Consider the following 24,550-nt stretch of genomic DNA (forward strand, 5'->3'; position numbering starts at 1 on the left):
GGTCAATCTTCTAGATCACCTCCACTGTAAGTGGATTTTCTAGAGTATCCAGTTTTAGAGTTTTCCAAACCACCTCCACAGCATGGTGATTTCCAGGAGGTTGTCATTTCAGATTTAACTGGAGGGGCCTTTATTCTAAAGACAGGAACACCAAGGTTCTTGCCAGCCCTAGGAATTGCCTTCACAGCATGTGATCGAGAGTCCAGGTTTTAAGATTCAAGGACCCCTTGCACTGTCTGAGGTTTCAGAGGGACTTGCTGCCTCAGCATCAGCTGAAAACAGAGTCACATCAGTGACTGGAAGAGTGGCATTAGACCAGGTTACGGGCTGGATATCATCACTTGGGTTTTTATCAAGAGTTTGAACCATCGCCACATGATTTGTGTTTTCAAAGGGTGCAAATACCTTAGTGGTAACTGAAAGTGGGGTCCCACCACTGACTTTTGTAATGGCATTACACCATATTAGGGATTGGACAGAAACATTTAAGTTTGTGTCTACATAATGAACCACTTGCAAAGTATGTGGATTTTCAAGAGGCTCAGTCTCCTCAGTGTTAGCTAGAGGTGGGGTCACAGCAGTGATCTCCAGCTTTGTAGACCTAGGAGCTTGGCACCTATTTGAAGCTATGGGTTTTTCACCTAAGTGCCCTTCAGAGTGGCAGGTTATGTCTTTAGTCTCTGAGGAGGGGACCCCTAAGGTGACCTCTTTGGCTTCAAGTTTAAGAGCATCATCCTTTCTACAATGTGGCTCAGCTGAGTCTAAGATAACAGCTTTTCTGCTTCATTTACTGGTAACAGGCCCTACAGGGTACAGAGATGGGACTTTACGACCTACCATTCTTATGTTCCAGTAAGGGGCTTAGATATGGAGAAGGTCTCCTCTCATATCCCGTTATGAGACTTTGTCACACCCTACTATAGTTAACCCTTTCAGCCTCATAGATACACAAGATCACTATAGTCATTCTTGTGAAGCCTAAAAAGAACCCAGGCTATCCAATCACTCTCACACAAACCAGTAAGGTCAAATGTTTACAGCCATACAACAATGTCATCCGTCCCGTCATACAGACTCAGCAACTCCGGGATCCTGGAGGCTTCAGACTCATCAGACCCTGTAAATAAGAACAGTCCACAAAATCCTTTTCCATAGATGAGTTAGACGTCTGCTTATTAACATGCCCTGGTTGACTTTAGAAATGTGCCTATTAACATGACCTGGTTGACTTTAGAAATATGCCTAATAGCCTGCCCGGTTGACTTTAGAAGTGTGCCTAATAGTATGCCCGGTTGACTTTAGAAGTGTGCCTAATATCCTCTCGGTGTAAAGTTGAATTTAGAAGTGTGCCTAATAGCGTGCCCTGGTTGAATTTAGAACTGTGTCTAATTTCCTCTCTGTACAAAGTTGAGTTTAGAAGTGTGCCTATTAATATGCCCTGGTTGACTTTAGAAGTGTGCCTAATAGCGTGCCCTCGATGAATTTTGAAGTGTGCCTAATATCCTCTCTGTGCAAAGTTGAATCTAGAAGTGTACCTATTATCCTCTCTGTACAAAGTTGAATCTAGAAGTGTGCCTATTAGCGTCCCTTGGTTGAATTCAGAAGTGCGCCTAATATCCTCTCTGTGCAAAGTTGAATTTAGAAGTGTGCCTATTAACGTGCCCTGGTTGACTTTAGAAGTGTGCCTAATAGCGTGCCCTCGTTGAATTTAAAAGTATGCATAATATCCTCTCTGTACAAAGTTGAATTTAGAAGTGTGCCAAATAACGCGCCCTGGTTGAATTTAGAAGTGTGCCCGATATCTTCTCTGTGCAGAGTTGAATTTAGGAGTGTACCTATTAGCACGCCTTGGTTGAATCTAGAAGTGCGCCTATTATCCTCTCCGTGCAAAGCTGATTTTTTAGAAGGGTTCCTAATAGCATGCCCTGGTTGAATTTAGAAGTGTGCCTGATAGCGTGCCCTTGGTTACCTTGGAAGTGTGCCCAATAGCGCGCCTTAGTTGAATATCCTCACTGTGCAAATTTAAATTTGGTTGCCTAATATCATCCCCATTGCAAAGTTGTTTTGGGTGCCTATTATCCTCTTTCTGCAAAGCGGAATATAAAAGTGTGCCCATTATCCTCTTTGTGCAAAGTTGAAGTTAGAAGTGTGCCTAATAGCATGCCTTGGTTGAATTTAGAAGTGTGCCTAATAGCATGCCTTGGTTGAATTTAGAAGTGTGCCTATTAGCGTGCCTTGGCTGATTTTAAAAGTTTGCCCAATATCCTCTTGGTACAAAGTTGATTCTAGAAGTGTATATAACATCACCACTCTGGCGTAGCAGGATATGACAGTGTCCATAATAACGACACTGTGCCAAAGTCTAGAAAGTCTCCCCTATATCGGGTGAAGTGTGTGGATGGAACGGGTGAAGTATGTGGATGGAACGGGTGAAGTGTGTGGCTGGAACGTGCGAACTGATGTAGAATGGGTGAAGTGGGTGGAACGGGTGAAATGGTAGAACGGATGATGTAGGTGAATGAACGGGGGGTGTGCTTGGAGCCGGCGAAGTGGGCGGAACTAGTGAAGTGGATGGAACGAGTGAAATGGATGCAATTGGTTAAGTAAATGGAACGTGTGAAGATGACGTATGTGGATGGATGATGCATGGAGTAAGGATAACATGGCTAGAACGAATGAAAAGAGTAGTGCATAAAATGGTGGAGTGCATAAAATGGTTGAAGTACATGGAACGGACGGGAGTGCATGGAACGGACAGGAGTGCATGGAACAGACGGGAGTGCACAGAATGGCGTGACGAGCATGGAATGGTTTTTGAGGGCATGGAACGTCTGAAAGAGCATTGAAACGAACGGTCTGAGTGCTTGAAACGGTCGTAATGCACGGAACAGTCAGAGTACATGGAACGGATGAAGTTCATGGAACTATTGGAGTGGGCACGATCTCAAGCACCTACAGTAAACCACCATATTCACATCTCCACGCTTACGCTCTTCTTTACACCAACACTCAAATAGAACACAGCGATACTATGACACCATTCGGTATAGCTGTTCTCATACCAACATCTGCCTCATACTCCCCATCACTCTAACTAAACACTGCTGGTTACACACCCCCCAGCCAGGCGTTCTCCTCAGGCCTAACGCAGCCACAATCGGCCTGGATAAATCCTGCCAGAACGAACACATACTATTGACCGCTCAACCACCACACCTACCGCTAAGAAGCAGCTATTACACAAATATAACACCAGCTGCATACATATCCGGTGCTCACACGCACCTTTGATCCTCTCTACTGACTTGAACTTCAGTTCCCAAGGGAGTTCAACCTACCAGCGCCTTCAGACCATACCAATGGTACATAAGGCGCTATATAAATGCAAAGTAACATAACGTAACTCAATTTTTCTGACCTTTGGGTTACAGTCCATTAGAAGTTTCCTTTGGTTCAATTCCATGGATTATGGTATAGGGCAAGGTAGGGATAGAAGAAGGGGAGGTGGGTGAGCCATCATCCTCATCAGAACCTTCATATTCTGCCTCTCAGGAATTTTGACTGGTGCCTAAAACTTCCTATTCCGCATGTTTACCACTATAGTTACAAGAAGACAGGTTCTGTGGAGACTTTTTGGTGGTCCCACAACCTTTATATGATTTCTAGCTTACTTCTTTTACAGGAGAGGCCATACTTACACAACATGAACACGTTTTTCACTGATACAAGGCCTCTGGCTTAAAGAAGCCCATGGTTACGTTTTAAAATTACTAATACAATTAGTACACTTTACTTTGGCTAAACCAGATCTACTGAATGGTTTCCTTTGGCCACATCTCAATAGTCAATGTGATCCAATCTGCACAAATTCCAGCGCATGCCAACAGCTTTAGGTACGTTTTTCTAAAGATCAACTGGAGTTAGACGTATTTCTTGGTATTAGGGACCAACTCTTAATATAGGCCTGTACTACACAAGTCGGTTGAGTGGCGAGCAGCCAGGCTTATCTTAGGAGGGGTTAATGTGAGCTGTAGAGCAGTACAAAGAAACCAGTTCATATTGAGATCCAAGGAAACACTTACACACAGCTATAGAAAAAATAATTATATATACACAAGGCACACAATCCATTCTAAAATGTAGCAACTAGTAATAACATTCAGTAAGAAATTAATTAAGATTGGAAAGGGAACAATAATGCAGGCGAGTAACTTTTCATATCCAGCACACAGAGTGACTTCAGTTAAAAAGCACTTATATGTATTACCTTTGCAAAATTCAGTTTAGAAGGGAAGTAAAGGTTTGACAGAACACAGTTAGCAACTGCTAAAATACCAATGCATACTCTCCAAGAGGCAGTCTGTTTATGAACTAAAAAAGTTTTGACAAGGTTTATGGAGGAACCAGCGTTACCAAAGGCAGAGGGATCATGAAGATGGACCTACAGAAAACCAGCAAAGCCACAGTTAAGTGGACAGCACCAGTTCTGATGAAAATCTTCTGAGGAAGGTTAATTAACCAGTCAGTTCTTGTAGAAAACACAGGAGCTCAAGAGGAGCCTTCCCGCTAGCACAAAGGCTGTAAGGCCTGCACAGTCGAGTTGAGGTCAACTCCAAATTGAAGACAACTGCACTCCCAAAGCAAAGAAGCACCGACAATGGCCTAAGTTAAGTACAACCCAAGCCCCACAGTACCTGTAGAGTGAAGATGCTCGCCTTTTGGATGCAAACATCAAGACCCCGATTCCTGCTCCTTGGTCGAGGTGATGAAAGGGGGGACCTTTGGAGGGCTTCTGACTCAGCACTCAAGAGAAGGAGTCGGCAGCAAAGGATTCAGCTCACTCCAACAGAACTTTGTCGTTTTGGCACCTTTTTCTTAGCGCCAAGAAGAAATGAATATCGCTGGTTGGATTTCGATTACTCGGTCCCAAACTCGTGAAGGAACTTGGTGAAAAATTCCTGCCTCTGGAGGTCCACACGGATGCCTGCAAACTTTCAGTGAGATTCAATGTTCACAAGACGATACACTCGCAAATGGTCCAGGTACCCTGGGTATTGGTGTTCTGCAGCCTAGGAGAGTCGCAGGGTGTCGGGGGATGGCCCAAACTGAAGGTCTTTCGGCTAGTCTGTCCCACCAGCACAAGGGAGAAAGTTGTCCTTGCAGGAGCTTCCCTGTCAAGATGAAAACGGGGTCATCGCAGCTGCAGGGCTTCACCGGTAGTTGAAGGTGTTGTTGGCATCTCTGCTCGTCATCTGCTACAAATTCCTTGTTCCAGTGGTTGAGACTGGCTGTAGTCCATAAATCCTCTCCTTATACACTGGAACTCTCTCCCTCCCTCCCTCCCTTCCTCCTTCCCATCCTCCTTCCCATCCTCCTTCCCATCCTCCCTCCCTGCCTCCCTCCCTGCCTCCCTCCCTCCCTCAGCTGTCAATCACCTGGGGATTGGCTGTCCTGCAGGACAGCCATCCGCCCACAGAACTGATCTCAGCCAGGCATACCTACAGGGAAAGGACAGTGAGGCTTTGGGCTCCTCCCTCACTTCCTGCCTCCCCAGACACACTGGAGCATTGGTTGGCTTTAGGGGAGAAGCCCGCCAAAGACAAAACTCGCAAAGGACTCAAATCTACATGAAACTATAGACGTAAAGCTCAGAAGGAACGGACAAACTTTAAAAAAAAAAAAAAAAAAAAGACTGGGGCCATTTCCATGGGTACTGTACTGGAGGTGAGAAATCAGCCTGCCAGTAACCTGCACAAAAGGTAGAATAAGTATCCACGTCCATCACCCATTTAAGTTAGTCACTGTAACAAAAAGTTACAGGAGTAGTGGGATAAGGAGTTACAGGGTAACCCACCAGCACCCCATCTAAGGTGGTGTGTGCTGGACCCACAAAGGAAAAGGTTAAGTAAGATAAATGTTATTTTACTACTCGTGGGAACTGTAGTTCTTTCAAGAGAATGCCATAAAACAAAGAGAAATCCAAGGGATTGCACAGAGGGTGCGGGTGTCAGAAAGCCAAAAAGCAGATGCCTGTATTAAACATATGGAGATTAGCAGACTCCATAAAAGCAGTAAAATTTAAATCCCAGCCAGAGAAAAAGACTGAGTGGTAAAAAGTTCCACTCACTCAGGAGATTAAAATAAAAAAAAGTTCAGAGTCCAGGAAAGGTGCTGGGGATCTCAGGTTAAAGGGAATTAGCACAGAAACTGAAAATGCTCCCTAACACTTTGTTAGCACTTCTTCTACCATTCTGGGAGGGGAGGTCTGTGTGTGGGTGTATTTTGCCTTTGGCGGGAACCCTTGGGTGTCCCTGCCAAGGCTCCAGTGTGTCTGGGCAGACAGGAAGTGGGGAGGAATATTTCACTCCCCTGCCCTTTGTCTGCCAGAGTGCCTGAAATGATATGATAGTTTATTTATATAGCGCCTATACACAATGTGTTTCAAAGCGCTTCAAGGCAAGGAAGGGAACAAGGGAAAATACAACAACATTCTTACAAAAGCCATGAACAGTAAGGATGTGAAATTAACTATCGTACTCGGCCGGACGACATTTCAGATAGTGCTAAGACATAGATAAGGAAAGGAGGGGGAGAGTGGGAAGGAAATAGAAACAGACAGGCGACTACCGTACTAGGCCTGACGACATTTCTGGTAGAGCTGGAGGAAAACAAAAAGGTGAGGGAGAGGGGTGCAGAAAGGGAGGGGAGGAACAAAACAAGTGACTATTGTACTGGGCCTGACAACGTTTCAGATAGTGCTGGAGGGAGGGGGGGCAACACTAAGGGGATAGGGGAGCGACAGATAGGTTGCTATCATAGTAGGTCCAGGGACAATTCTGATAGAGTAAGTGCATAGAAGAAAGTAAGGGGAGGAGGGGAGGAGATAGGAAAAGGGAGGGGGGAGGGGAGGGGAGGGGAGGAGAGAACAGATTAAGCAGTCAAAAAGAGTGGAGAAGCAAGAGAGGAGAGCTAATACAATTGCAGAAGTCAGTAGTAACACAATGTTGCAAGCCAGGATACAAGATGAAGATGGAACAGCATGATTCAGGGCCACCATGAGTACAAGATGCAAAGGAAGTCCAGCATGAGAGTTAAGAAAGGGTGACTGACGCACCGTGAATCAATGAAGTCCATAAAAGTAAAATGCAGTAGAATGGACCCAGTTCTGACTGGGGGGCTGGCTGTCCCGAAAGGACAGCCACCCGCCCCTTTCTGAAAAATGCTGGGAGAGTTTGCAGAAGAATGTGGCAGGAAAGGCCAGAGCTGTACCTGTGGTTGATGCGTTGGCTCAAAAGCTTAATGCCCTCCTCCAACCCCCCCCCTCCAGATTATTGAGGCCGCACCTCCTGTGGGATCAAACACAATAATTGAATCAGCTGGTAGAATGCTGTAGGGCAAGAATCAGATGATTCTTCACAAGGCAACATACTCCAAACCAGAATAGATAAACAGTAATACTTAATTTCTTCATTTCATCCCCCGGTTATGAGCTAGCTAGCCCATGAGGTTACAGCAGAAGTGGGCCAGTTAAAAACACACACACACCCCGTTTTGCCTACATTTTAGGGTGCACCTTGATTCAATCTTACTTTGTATATGGTGTGATAGGTCAGTACTGTGAGACTCACTACTGTATTGAGAACTCTCAGGATTTGCCATTTTATTGTACACAAAATTATAAAAAGCCCCAACTAAACCTTCTCTACAGGGGATTCCCTACCTATTCTAAGATCTATGGGAAAGCCTCCATGCATTCGCAAAACTAACCCTCACACTAAAAAAACATTCAAAGCAACATGAATACAACATAAATAAAAGGTTACCAAACACCCCGTGTCTTGGATGACTTCTTGTGGTCCTAGGCAGATCCTGCTCCCTCAGGAATGTCCCAAAGTCAATTTCCTCCAAGAAATAGAAAGTCTTAACGAAAGTCTTGAAAAAGTTCCAAAGAAAATGTCATACAAATAAAAATCCACTGGTAAAAGTCTCTGCTTGGTGAAAAGATCCTCCTTTTACAGTTCAACAAAGAAAATAATAGCACCAAAGGAGTTTCCCTGGATGACTTCCTTCCAGGAAAGAACATGTAAAGTTGAAGACAAAAAGTACCAGTTCTGCTTGCTTCAACTTCTCTACTTTCAACTTCTGCAGCGTCTTTTATACACAGTTTGTCAGAATGCTTCTGCTAAAGGTTTGCCATAGTTTCAGAAACGTCCTTCTACTTTACAATTGAGATCAGGCTCCCTTGCCCACTGTTGGCTTCAGCTTCTACTTCTACCAATAATATTGACGCCCACGCACAGTTATACTGCTGCTGCTACTACAACAACTTCAATATTGGGCTACTTCAACAAGACCTCTTCTACCTCTACAGGTTGCCAAGGCACTTCTCTTTTGTAGGGCAAGAAAGGGCAGCCTCTTCGCCGGTCTTGCAGCTACCACAAAATCTGTTTCTAGTTTAAAACTCCTCTCTTCCCCAGATTTATAGACGTCATTCCTCTAATGGTTACCCCAAAACAGTTCTGCCACTCTTCCAGCTTTGCATGATCTTGTCACGTTCAACTTAGAGGATTCTTGGGTAACAATAACTTCAACAACTTCAGTGGCATATAGTTCTTATGTGAGCTTATTCAGTTGTATAGAGTTCACTCTATGGGATTGGGAATGACTTGTTCTGGCTTCAGCTTCAACCACTTCTACGGCTTCTGCTTCAGCTTTTAATATGCTGCAAGATGTGTACTTCTTACTGAAAACAAAATTAGACCCACGCAATTTCGCTTCACTCAAACTTTCGGTCAGGCTTCAGCTTCCAAGGTATCGGGAAACATTGCCCTACATGCAGATTTAAGCGGTGCTTGCAACACTTAGGGAAAGTAACTTCTACTTCAATTAAACTACCGGCAATGGTCTTCGTATTAACAGGAGCCAGGTGACCGCTCAGCAACAAGATAATTCTGATAGTAGGTAAGAGAAAGGATTTTACTACACGCAAGCTTTTTATAAAAACATGTGTTGCATTTCCCTCCTCAGAAAGACTTTCCACTTCTGCGGTTAATGTCTACCCGCTTAGATGCACATGTGACTACAATTCAAGCTGGTTACAGTTACAGTCAAGGTATTTCTGTTGTTCAGGAGTACAGGGCTTCTTTTCCAACTCCCAATTACTACGGCTGTGGGCTGCTTCCGTTTCCCAGTTTGATTTCTTCTGCTTCTATGGTCACTCTTGGGATTCACACCTCTCTCTGCTGCACAGGAGTCTCCGATCCAGCCTCATCAAGGGAGAGCCTTCCACTCTCCAGTTTCCCTCAGCTTGCTTCTGCACATGGGTCTTGGCAGAATGCACAACTTCAGATCAGCATTCACGGCAATGAGGTGCACCCGGAAAGACTGCCTGTTGCTTCCAGTCCCTTCCAATGCTGGCACAGCCAAACAGGGTTTGTGAGCACAGGACCAACTCAGAGGATGCAGGTGAAACAGGCCCTTAGGTCTAATTGCCTGACCTAGGTGAGAGTCAATAGGCTGGCCTGTCTGACTTGGACTCCTGTATGCCTCTTCAGGCCACTTCTTCACAGACCCTGAGGGATTCTGGGACTTGCAGTTTATTTTGGGACCATTTGTGTTCTCCAATTATTTAAAAAGGTTAAGATGGATTTTCTTCCCACGATATTAAGATAAGAATTATAAGATTTAGTCTTTTTAGAGACAGAAGGATTAGGAAAGGTCACATGTTCACTATTCCTGTTGGCATACATTTGATATTGTGGGGGACATGGGACATTAAGGGTATAAAAGATTGGTTCCTTGGGTTCAACACGAAGTGGAGTCACTCCTTCAGATTGTACCTTTTCACCCTTGGTAGGAGATCGGGATGTCCCAAAATGGCAGTAAGCCAATTCCTCCTCGATGTCTAGGTCAACCGTATTCCTCTTCAAGGAAAAATACCGTGTCTCACCTTGTGCATCTCCCCACCTCCCTCGGCCTGGTCTCCACCCAGGTGATCCTCCCGCAGTATACCACCCCCAGGATTGGGATCAGGAAGAGTCTGCCCTCTCCTGGCCACCTGTGAAGAGACCCTAGGCAGTGTTCTAGTGGTGGATCCGCAGAATACTCCACAATGGTTAATCCCTTCTATGATGGCATAGACAAGTTAAATAACGCAAATGAACATGGATCCCATGGGATTTTAAATCATTATTTGTTTCTTATAGCTAATTTTGGCTATTAGTCAAATGCCTGGCACATTTATCAGTCAATAGTTCCAGAAGCAACATGGTCTAATGGCATTTAGTTTTGTCTGGTAGTTCAATAGATACAGATATTGAAAACCTTCTTAACAATTCTGAACACCTGCTCTCAAATTTTGACACCAACATCCCATCTATCCTCATTCTCCTTGACCTCTCCTCTGCCTTCGACGCGGTTAACCACAACATCCTGATTGCACGTCTCTGTGGAACCCTGGGAATCACAGGCCAGGCTCTGCCGTGGTTAACCTCCTTCCTCTCCGACCGCCCATCCCAGGTGGAACTCTGAGCATTTTACTCGACTATCACTCTCTCAACATGTGGCGTCTCCCAGGATTCTAACCTATCCCCATGGTTCTTCAACATCTATATGGCTGCCCTGGCACGGGTGATCGCCACCTTCACCTCCAACTTCCAGTGCTATGTGGATGACACAACTATTCCTCTTCCCCCATACCCCATATCAGACTGTCTGCTATTCAGTCATGGTGTGCTGCAAAAGACCTCTGCCTCAACACCGGTAAGACTGAGATTATTCGCATTGGGACCCCTGCTCCCACTTTCACTCTGGCCGGCCTCCCTTGGCCCTGCACCCAACTGCGAAGCAAAAAAACCTTGGGGTCATCTTTGATTCCACTCTCCCCTTCTCCTCTCACATTTCAGACATCGCTACAAAGTCGAACTATCAGCTACACCTCCTCAGAGGTACTCTACCCTTTCTCACTTTCCCCCAGAGGCTCACTATCTCCAGAGCCTTGGTTCTCTCCAGGCTGGACTATTGCAACAGCCTCTTCTACCCTGCACCCTCTGCAACTCATCCAGACCAGAACCGCAAGACATATTCTTGCCCTCAAGCCCAGGGGCCGCATCTCTCCGGCACTGAAATCCCTCCACTGGCTCCCCGTGGCGGCAAGGATCAAATTCAAGACCCTTTGCATTGTTCACAAGTCCTTCTGGGGCCTGGGACCCACTGCCTACCTACGTACTGTCCCTCGTGATACCTCTGCTCATCTTCCTCCAACCTTCTGCGAGTGAGCCGGTTCTCCAAGCAGAGATTTGGTGGGAGATCCTTATTCTCAGCAGGTTCCTCCCTGTGGAATAGCCTCCCTGCCGCCCTATGCCTTGAGCCGGATCGCCTAACATTCTGGAAACTCCTCCAGACTTTCCTCTTCTCTTCCTTCTCTCTCCCTCTACCCTGCTAACCGATTTCTCTGTCATTTCCTCCTCTCCCTCCTATTCCTTACAGCATTCTGACTGGCTGCCTGGTGTACCACAGTCTCACCGGGCCCCAGCACCCCCACCAGTCCTCTTTCGCACTTGCCCCAGGGCCCTACACCCCACCCACACTCAACGCACTACGAAATTAACCCAAGAGTGTGGCTCTCTCTGCACTTACCCCAGTCTCAACCGACTCAGTGCACTTGACCCTTTCCTCCCGGTTAACCTCTGTGCACTTGCTCGATCCGTACGCACCACGCCTGGAGATCGTCTGTCTGTATGTTTCTCCCGTCTTCACCCCTAATATGTACTGTTAAAATTGCAGAATCGCTGTCAGACATATTTGCTATATCCCATACTGTTAAATGTATTCTATGCACTTACTCTGCCTGTGCAGACTATTATCGTTTCAGATTTCAAGGGCACTGAGCAACTGTTGTTCCCCCCCTCCAACCCACATGTTCCGTGTTCCCACCCTCCTTGAGCGCTTTGAAAAACTTGCCAGTGTATAGGCGCTATATAAATGAACAATACCTACCCATCAACCAAGGTCTAGAGATCAAGGTTTCCGTCAGAGCAGGGATATGCTACCCAATAGCATAATTCATGAGATCTGACACACATGCACCTCTGAAAGGCTCTTGAAGGTAAGCACCTGATGAATCTGAATTAATTCTGCCATTCAGATGCATTGGTATATTACAAAGGCATAGTGACATTCAAAGAAAATGTATCAGTGACAAAATGCAGGATCAATTTTAATACCAACAAAACACTACAACATATTTCTGCCACATACCTTGAACTGCTAAACCAGCCAACTTGACTGCTTGCTCCAGAGTGCAAAGAATGTTTCCCTCCAAGACATCTTTCTTCAGCTGCAAGTAATACTGGTACCTGCACAAAGAAATTCTGTATTAGAACTCCCCTTGAAGAAGGGTAGGTGGTACAAATAAAAATGTATTTTCCTTCTGTAGCTGAATCAGTGGTCTGCAATGTTTGGCTAGCCAGATGTTTTGGACTACAACTCCCATCAGCCCTAGCAAGCACAGTCAATGGTGAGGCATCATGGGAGTTGTAGTACAAAACATCAAAAGGGTGCAGACTGCTCTGTTCTGGGGAAAAAGAGTCCAAGACAAAAGCTAGACCCTCAAAATATTCTGAGAGCAAAACAAAAATCATATTTAAAATAAAATTAAGTGATCCTGTTTCTAGGACTGTACTGTTGATGTTAATGTTAAAGGACATTTGTGCTGTACACTATCACCACCAAAGTGGTCCTCTGGCGCTCTGAAAAGGGGAGAAGAGGGGGTGGGTTAGTGGGAATAAGCAGAACAGTGCAAGAGAGCAGTGATGTGCTGTTGGCAGCCTCAGCCCGGTGGGTCCGTTAGCTGGGCTTGGGGTGCTTTACGGTCCGTAGTCGTCATGTGCTGTTGTGCAAGCCTTTGTGTAGTTTGTTTTGTTGTTGCATTGTTGTGAAGTTTGTGTGGATTGCTGCGTTTTAGGCTTGTGGTTGTGTTTGTTTATAGTTTGAGAGGTGTATGCAGAGGGATGGAATTGTTGGTTGGTTAGTTAGTTAGTTAGTTGGCATTGCTGTCCTTGCAATTGTGGGATTCCATCTAGGTGCAGTACATGCTGACATTCACATTTCTATCCAGATGCAACATGAGCTAAAGTTGAGAAATCTGAGTGTGGCACATGCTAACAATCCCATTTCTATCTAGATGTGGTGCTACATTAAAGGGCCATAGCTAATAGCAATGATTACCTCCCTGTAACAGAGCAGATGCTCCAACCACAACCGGACTTGAATCCCCTAGAGTTGTCAAACTCTGGGCCTTGAGGGCCAAAATCCTGACTGATTTTCAGCATATCCCTCATTAATATGGTACACAGTCAATATATCTAAAACATTACACAGTGGTACATTTCAGAGTGGACAATAATACCGAAAAACACTGCAAACATTAACTAAATAAATAAAGGGTAGAGGGGTAAAGGTGTTAAAACGGGTCTGGATGGGGTTGGGGCAGGGTTATAAGGGGAAAAGGGTGCAGTGTGGGTGGGGAATCCCCCATCCCAAGAAAAAACAAATAATTGTGTTTTTCGGTATTTTGTCCACAATTAAATTTATGGTTAAGATCACATAACAATTAATATTCATGAGGGAAAATGTGCATAATCATTGCATGCAAATGTAGCTCATGAATATGAATGAGGGGTATACTGAAAACCCAGCCTGGGGTTGGACACCCTGCGTAGGCATCGACAGCCAGGATAATCATGGTCACCTGGTTATTCAATTTCAGAGCTCAGAGGTTTTCACCGAAAGAGGTTTTTTTTACAACAAATTTCCCCAGTTACCGTCTCCTAACCCCCACCCACCCACCAGATCTTTTTTTAAAAATTCCAGCGGTGGCACATAAACGCGAATGTTCATGCTGAGGGTTGGGGGTGGGGGGGTGGGGGTCAGGAGCACCCTCTAGGGTTCCTAGGTCTGCATTACACACATCTTACCCTGTTGCAGTGGCATTTGGAAGTAGCCTTAAGAGCGGGACAAAAAAAATGCTCAGGACAAATGTTTCATAACTGCCTCTTTCGACAAAATCAAGAACCTAGTTAACGAAACCCATTTGCTAAGAATTACTGACATTATGGAAAGAGGAAGACATTTCAAATTGATAAAAAAAACCCTTCCTTTTTAGCTCACCCTTGTTTTCATACTAGACAGCCTGGCCTATTAAACAAACCAATCCTTCTCCATTTGGTGAATTGCTAAAGGGGATCTACTAACCGCTGCCTAAATACACTCCTTTACCCACTGAGGTAGATTATCAATGTTTCACTTTAAAACTCTGACAGCATGATGTCGCTATTGCTCACCTGGTGATTTCCTGCTGTAGCTGTGAAACCGAAGGCACGTAAAACACCACCCCAAAATACACTGTGGGCTCCAACGCATACTTGTCAAGCTGCTTCTTCAGAGGTTTATCTAAATCCACCCAGCGGCGCAGGTTCTGCTTGTTGTAATACCACAGGCTGAAATAGGTAACCTGAAATAAAGAGAAGGCATGCTCAAGGCAGGTACTCCAATCCCATGTGCATGATTAAAGGGGATCCACTGCACTGCTGTGAATGAGCCAACCAGCCATCCAAGCCAGGGGTCTGCAACCTTTGGGATCGCCAGATGTTTTGGACACCAATTCCCATCAGGTCTCCAGAGCATAGTCAATGTGGAGGGACCGTGGGAGTTGTACCCCAAAATATCTGGGAGAGCCTCAGGATACAGACCCCCTGATCTAAAAATTCCAGTTACATGATCCACTAGTAAATGATAAAAGAGGATGCGCTCATCGCAACAACATGATCAACAGTGCTTGATGGTTTCAGGTGGAGGCCAGGTTAATGTCTATAGCTTAGTCAATAAGACTAGTGGAAGCCTAGGAAACCTCAATTTCCATTATTATGAATCGGGTCAGGTTAACAGGTCTACAAAACACAGTTCAGTTGAGATTGCTCCACTACGGGGTCTTGCCCCATCTTGGCATCCCAGAGTCTTTACGTGACCATTTTGTCTTCTACAGGCTTTTGGCAACCTCCTGGGTTCCTAAAAGAACTGTTGGTTACACGCTTTCAAACACCTGTTGGATGCATCAGAACACTATTCCTTCAGACACTCAATCAGCCCCTTAGCTTTGTCAGGCAAGCATTTCTTCAGAAACCTGGGCACATGTGCCCGATGTCTTTCCATCAGGCAGAGGGCACTTTGCCCTTTTTCCCCCCAGGAAACTCATGAGTTTTCACCCGTCAACTGAATAGGACAATGAAGGTCATACATTCTGTGCAACCATTTTGAATTTCCAAATGATAGGGAGCTGTAGCATCGAACAGTAAATATTTCTCACTGCGAATAAAGGTTCACTATTTTAAATCCTTCTTTTCTCCTCCATAGGGGCAATTTGCTGCATAATATAAGCCAAGATTTGAGCGGGGAAAAGTTTATTACATAAAACTATAAGGTGAATATTAAAAGATCATGCTAGATGCACGCATTGTTATTATACATAGTTCAAGACATAAACCAATATGTGTCTCCAGTCTGTAAGGAGCGTAAATCTCGCAGAGCTTTTGTAATGCCTCTTCGGATGAAATAAGCAGTCTAAAAACTTATTTCTGCACGCTCCTGCAACCATAAAGGAATAGATTGACGAGAGAGAGAGATCTGCAAACAGTGGGCAGTTAGACGTGTAACGCATTGGTCTCAGACATGAAAGCAGCCTGTGCGTTGCAAGTGTGGACTGACAGTCTTTCACAGTCGACAAATCAAATACCAATCAAAATGGGATTCTAGGAACCACTTTTGTTAAAGCGCTTAGTTGCTGGGGAAGTATGGAATAAAGCAATATATACAAGACAAAATAGAATTTCGCCCTCCTGACACCTTGACAATGTATGCAGGTGGATGTTAATGCAGCCTCTACCTCATTAATGGGAGAGCCAGGAGCTGCGAATATCTCAAACAGGTGATTCAAGGGGAGACGCATTGCAGGTACAATGTTAGGTCCATTACAGACGTCCTGGACAATTAGGATTTGATAAGCAGGAGCTAAAACAGCTCCTGGTTGTCATGCATCACACAGTAAGCAGGTGCTGTCTTTAAGGAACAAGGAGCTAACACAGAGAGTCACAAACTCCTCCCACACTATAACCTTTGTAGATGACCAAATAGGACTTAAAGTCTCCTACCTGTGTCCCAATGCTCTTAATACACCATTCCCAAACACACATCTTTGGATGAATGTATTTGCATGGCGAGTTAACAGTAGCTCCTGGTTGCCGTTGGCGTCAAGCTAACCAGGCCCTTCTAGGCTACAAGCAAAAGCTAAACAGCTCCCTGCCCCAGGCAATTTCGAACCCTGTATGGTACCTTCTAGGATAGCTGCCGGAGGACCAAAGAGCTACAACAGCGGGTGGGCAGTTCTTTTTCCGAGGGAGGTGAACCAGGTATGCAGGTTCTGCGGGAGTACAGACTAAACCTTGCTCTTTCAGCTCAGCTTGCCCAATGTTTTTACCATCCAGCGAGGCTAAATCAAGGACCTTAAAGAGACTGAGAACATTTAAAAATACAAACCAATCACTGGGCTGAGCTACATTACCCGTAAACTTCATACGTGCTACGATTATTGTTACACTTCCTTTATAAACATATTTGATCTCTCTGAAAAGGAAGGTGAATGCACATTTCATTTTGTACACAAAATCAAGTGAAAAATTGAGACCATGTCAATTTACATGGCACCAACATATGTTACCATAGATTTCATTGAATACTATTTCAACTAATGAGATTTCACCAAATGTATTTCACCGAAAATGGTAGATGAAATGGCATATGTGCATTGCATAATAGGTCGGGTGTGGGGTAAGGGTATAAGTTAGGGTAGGGAGGGGCTGCGGGGGGTCTCACCCCGCATTTAAAAAAAAGTAGAAAGTGAAAAGTTAATTGCGTTTTGCAGGGAAATGGATTTGGTGAAATCTTCATTAGGTGAAATATTTTCTAAGAAATCATACGCATCCAAAAACATATACATGATTCATCGCACTGACGAATGGTTAACCCTGCCAAATTCTTTACACCAACCAAAAATCTTCAATAATCGAGAATACAATTGAGGGTTATAACGCTAACATGCCAGGAGTAGAAGTCAGTAAAATGCAAATTGTCAAGGCACACCGAGGGTGTGTACGAGGCCTCCGAATAAAAAAAAACAGGTGGGACATTACACTTTAAAAGCAAATATACTGCTGCTTGAGTAAACCTCAGAGCAAGATTAACCACAAATGCAAAGAGAGGGAACAATAGAGAAACAGGATGCAGGCATTCCAAGATAAAAAGCTTACAACTACCATTAAAATACCAGCAAACATTGATTCTGTAGCATGTGAATTAGCTATACCAACCACTGCTTTACTTTAGCAATTTATACCACGCAATCCATGGATCCAGAGGCTTAAGGGCGCCAAAAAGGAAAAACGCACAAAAAACATGGCAGAAGCAGCTAAATGACCAAAGTGCTAAAAGGATGAATTAAAAAGCCATATCTTGAGATGGCCCTTTTAATTAATCAGGGCCTGAAGATGCACCGGCATCTTATCCTGCCGACATTTATATATAAGAGCAAGGGGATATAGAAGTCTGGATTCCACTGGTAACCAGTGAAGGTTACGGCGAGCCTCTGAGATGTGATCTCTGCGAGCAATGCCCGTAAGCACTCACACTGCACTGTTCTGCACGACCTGTAATCTCTTGCATTCTCGTTTATTAATACCTTTCAGTAAACCACAACAGTAATCTATTTTAGCGTCCACTATTGCTTTAGCAATGGTTGCTGCGTTCTGTTGAGTAATAAAAGGGTGCAGATGAGCCAAGAGTTTTAAATAGTATCCAGACGACACAATGGAACCGACATGCTCTTTCATATTTATTTTTTTTAAATATTTATTTTAAAAAAAATCACATCATAACATATGAACAAAAACACAAACAAAATACAAACATCATACAATCACAGCAAATCAACATTAACTATATACATCAGAAACACCCCCCTCTCCCCCTGGAGTCACAATACAAGCAATAAAACAAAACTAATACAGTAACAGAAATTTGCCCATGATCTTATTAAATAGCGCATCCTTCTTTTCTCTCCGATACAGCACTCTCTCCATATCTGCTAGAGAATGCATCTCTGACATCCATTCCTCAATAGTAACAGGGGTAGATGTTTTCCAACGTCTCAAAACTAGCTTCTTCCCCACCATTGCCCCACGAAAGATCAATTTCTTCTGAGAAGTAGTCAGGTCGTGCAACAAATCCCTACTACCCAGCACTATGGTCTTAAAATCCATATGAACCTTCACTTCAAGAATCCTTTCACAGATCTGGTCAAATTCAAACCACATACCCCTCACCCTTGAGCACTCCCACAACATATGCTCAAAAGGTACCCACTTCATGTAAACATGCCCAACATTCCGAGCTGTCACTCATTCCCCTCTTCATCATTCTCTCAGGCGTCCAGTATGTCCTATTCAAAATCGTTATTTGACACAACCTGTCTGCAAGACTCAAAGAACACAGCTTCACATTCTCACAAATACACGTCCAATCATCCTCCGTAATATCTTCTCCAATTCCAATCCAATCTTAAAGCCTCATTAGCCTGATAGTTCGACACAACCAGCCTATAAACATAACTAACCAGGCCACATCCACTCACTCCAGGCTCCCAACCCAGCATCTTCGTATTGATTTTCTTTTCCATATCCACCAGCCCCACCGCCCTACTCATCATCCGATAATCTGCCAGGCGAAAAGTAGGAATGTCAAACTTCAACTGTATCTCCCTAGCCGTCATCCAATTCAAACCACTGAACAGATCACCCATCCACCGCACCCCAGCCAGGTACCAATCATGCCAGAACAAAATGTTCCCCTCATGTGTAATACTTGGATTCAGCCAAATGGAAGCACTCGGATCTTTCAATGCCTTGAAACCCAAACACTCACACAATGCCACCCATGAGTTCCGCAAACTTTCATATTAAGATGTTGGTCTAGCACTACACCAAGTGTTTGAAAAAAAATGTGTGTAGTGATTTTAACCTCCTTTAGGCTAAAGCTCTCTCATAGGCAGTACCACAGTTTTTTTGCAAGTTTTGATAGCCCACAACCATGAGCTCCGTCTTGTCCTTATTTAGAGCAAGGTTATTCTGGACCATCCAGTTTTCTTCAATGGAGTAGACCTTATTAAGGTTGCGTTCGGCCTTCTCAAAGTTACCGGACAATGGTATCAGACACTGGGTATCATCAGCGTAATTGGCGAACTCTATGCCATTAAAATTTAAGGCATTTCAAAAAATGTAAAAGTAAAAATGTTATACACGCAGGGCGAAGGACAAGCTCCTTGAGGCAACCAAAATTTTAAAATTGTCGGAGATTCCGCCTCTCTGGAAAAGACTCTACATTCCCTATCATTTAGAAAGGAGAGCCACATAGCTGCCGCGTTGGAGAGGTTTGCCACCTCCTTCAACCTGGGGATCAATATAAAATGATCCACCAGATCGAAGGCAGCTGAGAGGTCTAAGAGCATAAGAAGGGAGGGCAAGCCACTATCCATACGGTCTACAATCTAGACTTCAATTCCAGGAGGGCCGATTCAGCTCCATACCCTTGCCTGAAACCCGATTGGTGTGGATGAAAAATAGGATAAGAATTCAAATGGGCAGTTATCTGGACATAAGGCACTCGATCGAGAATCTTCAATAAGAAAAGGGTGTTCGTGCCGCTGAGGAGCTCCGGAGCGATCCTGACAAGATCCGACAAAACTAGCATAAATTGGTTCCAGAAGACCGCCAAAGTCTCTGCACAGAGACCGGAACACCTGCTGCCCACTCGGCGAAGCCCCCGGTGTTAGGCAGAATCCTGTGCAGTTCCCTTGGGGAACACTGCAAAAAGAATAAGACTATAGGAGTAAGCAGTAAAACCAATGGGTAGCAGTCTGTACCACCCAGATTTACCTGGTAGCTGTGGCTGAGCAGTCAGACTTCGCTCAAGAAGAGTAAGGCAGTATATAGAGTATACACAATAGGGCCGAAAAAAACAGTAGAGCAAACAAACACTGACCAGAGCTTTGCATAAAAAGTATATAATTATTTATTTAAAACACACTTTAGGCAATATACTAGCACTCCAAATCAAAAGCAAGTTAAAACACACTCAGGTAAAGTATACACACCTCCCTTGATAACTGTCAGACAAGTCAGAGTTAAAAACCCCACGATTTGTTAAACAGCTGTGAGCGCATAAACTGATGGCACTCCAATAGTTCAGTTAAAGGGAGAGAAAAAGACAGAGCATAGAAATAAAACAGGTCCCAACACGTTTAGGAGTTCTCAGCAAGAGAAGAAAGGCAGTATATACTGTAGAGCCAAAGTTCATAGGCCAGGCCCACTTTAAATGGAGCAAAGCGAAATCTGCCCAGGATCACACGGTTTAAAATGCACTAAAAGTCTTTGCAGAATGTTCAAAAGAGGTTGGGGCGATTCAATAAGGTAAAGTTAGAAGGTCTGGGGCCAACCCAGTTGGAAAGCCAAGGATCTAAGGGTCACCTTGGGCAAACCGAAGAATGGGAGGCCAGGCAGGACACAGTACCTTAAACAGAAAGGAAGCTCCAGTGGTGGCAGTTGTTCCTGGCAGTGGTTGCAGTTCGTTGTTTCAACCAGGGGAAGAGAGGATCTCGTCGAGGAGGAAACGTGGAGTCGTTGCACTGCACAGGGATGAATTAACCCCTTCCAGTACTTCCACAATATGATGGTTTGTACTGGTTCTGTTCACAATTTAAGACTAGTAAAGTCAATGGTGACTTTACATGCCCTGAGAGACAGTAGTCAGTCCCAGGGTATGGAGTCTATGTTTGGGGGTCACTATGACACCCCTGTATTACTGCACTGAGGGTGCTGTGTAACACATACACAAAAAGACAGAATATACCCTATGGATTAAAAGACCCCATAGCCCAAAATCACACAAATAGTCCGAGCCATACCTCAAATCATGCCTAAGAGTGGGAGTAAAAAGAGTCACACTCTTAGCAGGAGAAAAAATAAAAAAAACAAAAAATCCAGCAAAGCTGCTGAGGGACTCACTAGGTTTGGGAAATTAGCCTTATAAGAGAATTCTCCCAAACACCCGGAGAGAATCGGGCAGTGGAAAGGAAGATAGAGCGCCGGAGAGGAATCGTCCCTGTTAGGCAGAAACCTGTGCAGTTCCCTCTGGGACCACTGCAAAAGATTTAAGACTACAGGTGGTTGGCAGTAAACCCAATTGGTAGCAGTCTGTACCACCCAGATTTACCTTGTAGCTGTGGCTGAGCAGTCAGACTTCTCAAGAAGAGTTAGGCAGTATACAGAGTATTCACAATAGGTCAAAAGAACACAGTAGAGCAAGCAAACACTGACCAGAGCTTGGTGTAAAAGAGATATAATTATTTATTTAAAACACATCTAGTAAGACACACTGGCACAAATATCAAACAGTTCAAAAACACAGTCACTAAAAGATATACACTCCATTCAACGATTAGTTAGACAAGTCTTAAGTAAAGCAACACTTATTTTCAGACAGCGGTGAGCGCTAAACGAAGATGGCACTCTAATCAATTGGTTTAAAAGGGAGTGAAAGGCAGAGCAGCGATAGAAACAGATCCCAACACTTTCTGAAGAACACAGTAGGAGAAGAAGGCAGGTTAAAACCGTAAAGTCAAAGTTAACAAGGCCGGACCCACTTTAAGAGGCTGCGGTCGAAATGTGTCCAAGGTCACACTGTTTAAAGTGCCCAAAAGTCTCGCAATAAGTTCAGAAAGAGTTGGACCAAAAAGAAAGGGACAGTTAGATGGTCAAGGCGGCCAGCCCAGTCCAGAAGGTTAAGGGGTTATTGTTACCTTGTAGCAATCTTTAGAAAGGGAGGCCTGGCGGACACGGTACCTTAAAATGGTGAGAGCACTCCAGCGGGGGCAGTTGTTCCTGGCAGCGGGTGCAAGTCGGTGCTTCGTCCGGAAGAAGAGGATCTCGTCGGGGAGGAAGCAGGAGTCCGTTGCACTGCCAGGGAAGAAACCAGCCGCGGAGTTCTCAATTAAAAAGGAGCGGTCCTTTTATTCGCGGTCCAGTGGTAAGTGGCTATCCGGTTACCGGAGTGCTTGGCACGGGCAATTCGACCACAAGACGTCCTGGGATGCGAGAAAGGAAGGTAAACTGGTTGTGCCCACCAGTATGGGGAAGAAGACTCTCCAGCCGGGAGATGATCTCTGTCGTTGGGAAGTGGCGAGTCGGTTCAGCAGGGCTCCACCGGTGGTGTCGTCGTAGCAGGCCGGCTCAGCTTCTCCCTCGTCAGATTTTCAGTTCCAGTCCCAAAAGCCCTGCTTTTATGCAGCACACCCCCATTCACTCAGCCTAGCTGTCAAATATGCTAAGTGGTGAGCCGGCCGGCTCATCACTTGGGCCAATCACACAAGAGTGCGACTTGAGTTACCAAGGTAACTCAGTCCAGGATGCCTAAACCCCCTCCCACACCCTCTGTGGTACCCAGAGTGGCACCACTTTTGGAGGCTTCTGTGGAGAAGCCCGCCAAAAAGTGGAACAAAGGGCAAAGTTAAAAACCCACAGGAGCAACACACGGCAGCGTTGGGAGGAGGAATTAGGGAGACCCATCGGCGACCAAGAATGGACCAGGGCCCCACGATACCCAGAAAAAGTATCCAGAAATGCAAGATTTAGGCAGGCGCAGCTATATGTAACGCATAGAGCATATCTCACACCTAAAAAGATTAATAAAGTCCAGATTGGAAGCCAGAACGGGTGCCCCCGCTGTTCATCGGAAGAAGCGGACATGGTACACATGTTCTGGTCCTGCCCAGTGATACAGGATTTCTGGGACGGGCTCAGACTTAAGATAGCAAGAAGCGGACCCCAAATCCAGGCGGAGAACTCGGAAAAGTATCTACTGGGCCTCTTTTCGAGAGGGAGTAAACACGAATCGCATCTAGCGAAGATGAAGATTTAATATGTATATTGGCCAACAGAAGGATAGCAAAGACATGGAAGTCAAGGGCGGGCCCGCGCATAGAAGCATGGTGGTCAGACCTTCAGAAGTGGACGCAGGCAGAGACTGTGGTGTGGATGAGAGCAGTGACAAGAGGGGAAGGAGAAACTGCACACAAGTTAACTGCATGGAACACGCTAATACAAGATCTGTTTGGCCACGGAGAGGAGGGAAACTGCGAAGATCCCACGGAAACAGAGCATCTATAGACGAAATAGAAAGACCGAGCACGAAGCCGAAGAATAGAACAATATGCGTACTAGACCTGGTGTTCGACCCAACGGGAGGTCCGGACTGAACTAACAAGGTCGTCGGTGAAAATTATGTAATGACAGCAGAAGGGCAAAATCCGTACAAAGTGGCAATAAGCCATTTATGTTATGGTTGTTTGTTTGTTATGTGTTTTGTTGTTGTTAAAAGAAAACAAAGAAATTAAAAAAAAATAAACTAAAAACAAAAACAAGGGATGTTCGCGATAGGTCTAAAGTTCAATGGATTATCCTCAGGTAAACTAGGTAATAGGCGTAATCCATGCCTTTTTTAAATCTGTTGGCACCAGATTTTCAGCAAAGGATGCATTAATAAACTTGCAAAGCAAGATTTAATAATATCCTTTTGGGAGGATAGCTGAGGGGAAACGTGCTCGCCTTGGAAGCAACACATATTCGAGCCCAGGGTCCGTGCTTAGACACCTCTGGGTATTTAGCGCTTTATAAATAACCTATCATACCATATATCATAATTGAAGAAAAGCAAGGGTCACCTTTGCTTAATAATGATTGATAATTCCTCCACCGTTATGGGAGTAAAGTTAAACTCTGGAGTCTGAGAGTTAGAAACGGAGTACACTTGATTGGTGGCTCCAGGGGTATCGGAGTACAAAGCCTTTTTACTGATATCTGATTTTATTAAGCTTACCCTTCATTGCTTCCTGAATTGATGTACACCAAGTCGCAGCCTTAGTGATAGTGGAGGGCTCTTGCCTAAAAGGGGTTACTTGTTCTGTTAAAAAATGTTAAAGTTCTTTGGTTTCATATTGTGCATTAGTAATTCTATTATTAAAACTATTTTTCTTTGCATTATTAATAGCATATGTATAATCTTTTACAGCTCTTTTATAGGAAGTTAAACAGGAGGAGGGTGGGTTCTTCTTCTAGGCATAAAAACATTCCAACATACACATTTTGATTTCCCTAAGTTCTTCTGAAAACAGTGTTTCTGGGAGCAGTTTTTTTTTTGCTTCAACTTACGGAAGGCCAAGGAATTAGTGACATTGTCGAAGGAAGAGGTCATAGCTTTAAGACAACTCTTCAGCAGACGCTAGGCTATTGATCCCATCAATGGAGGAACTCATGAGAGGATCCATACGCTCCTTTGTAAGACTCCTTGTATTTCTATGCAGGATATCCTGCTTAGTCCATCCCTTAATTTT

At 44.6% G+C, this 24,550-nt stretch overlaps 1 protein-coding gene across 2 annotated transcripts in view; it reads right to left on the reverse strand.

The window, feature by feature from the left end:
• The window catches only part of PTPN21 (protein tyrosine phosphatase non-receptor type 21), a 308,385-nt gene that overhangs the window by 235,449 nt on the left and 48,386 nt on the right, over positions 1 to 24,550 (reverse strand). For both annotated transcript variants that reach the window (XM_069637952.1, XM_069637951.1), the window contains exons 3-4: positions 14,343 to 14,512; positions 12,259 to 12,356 (exon numbers count right to left, since the gene is read on the reverse strand). In XM_069637952.1, the coding sequence (XP_069494053.1) occupies positions 12,259 to 12,356; positions 14,343 to 14,512 (268 nt within the window). The remainder of the gene's footprint in view (positions 1 to 12,258; positions 12,357 to 14,342; positions 14,513 to 24,550) is intronic.

This window comes from Ambystoma mexicanum, chromosome 14 (genome assembly GCF_040938575.1).
Source record: "Ambystoma mexicanum isolate Mex_15411 chromosome 14, UKY_AmexF1_1, whole genome shotgun sequence".
Taxonomy (NCBI): domain Eukaryota; kingdom Metazoa; phylum Chordata; class Amphibia; order Caudata; family Ambystomatidae; genus Ambystoma; species Ambystoma mexicanum.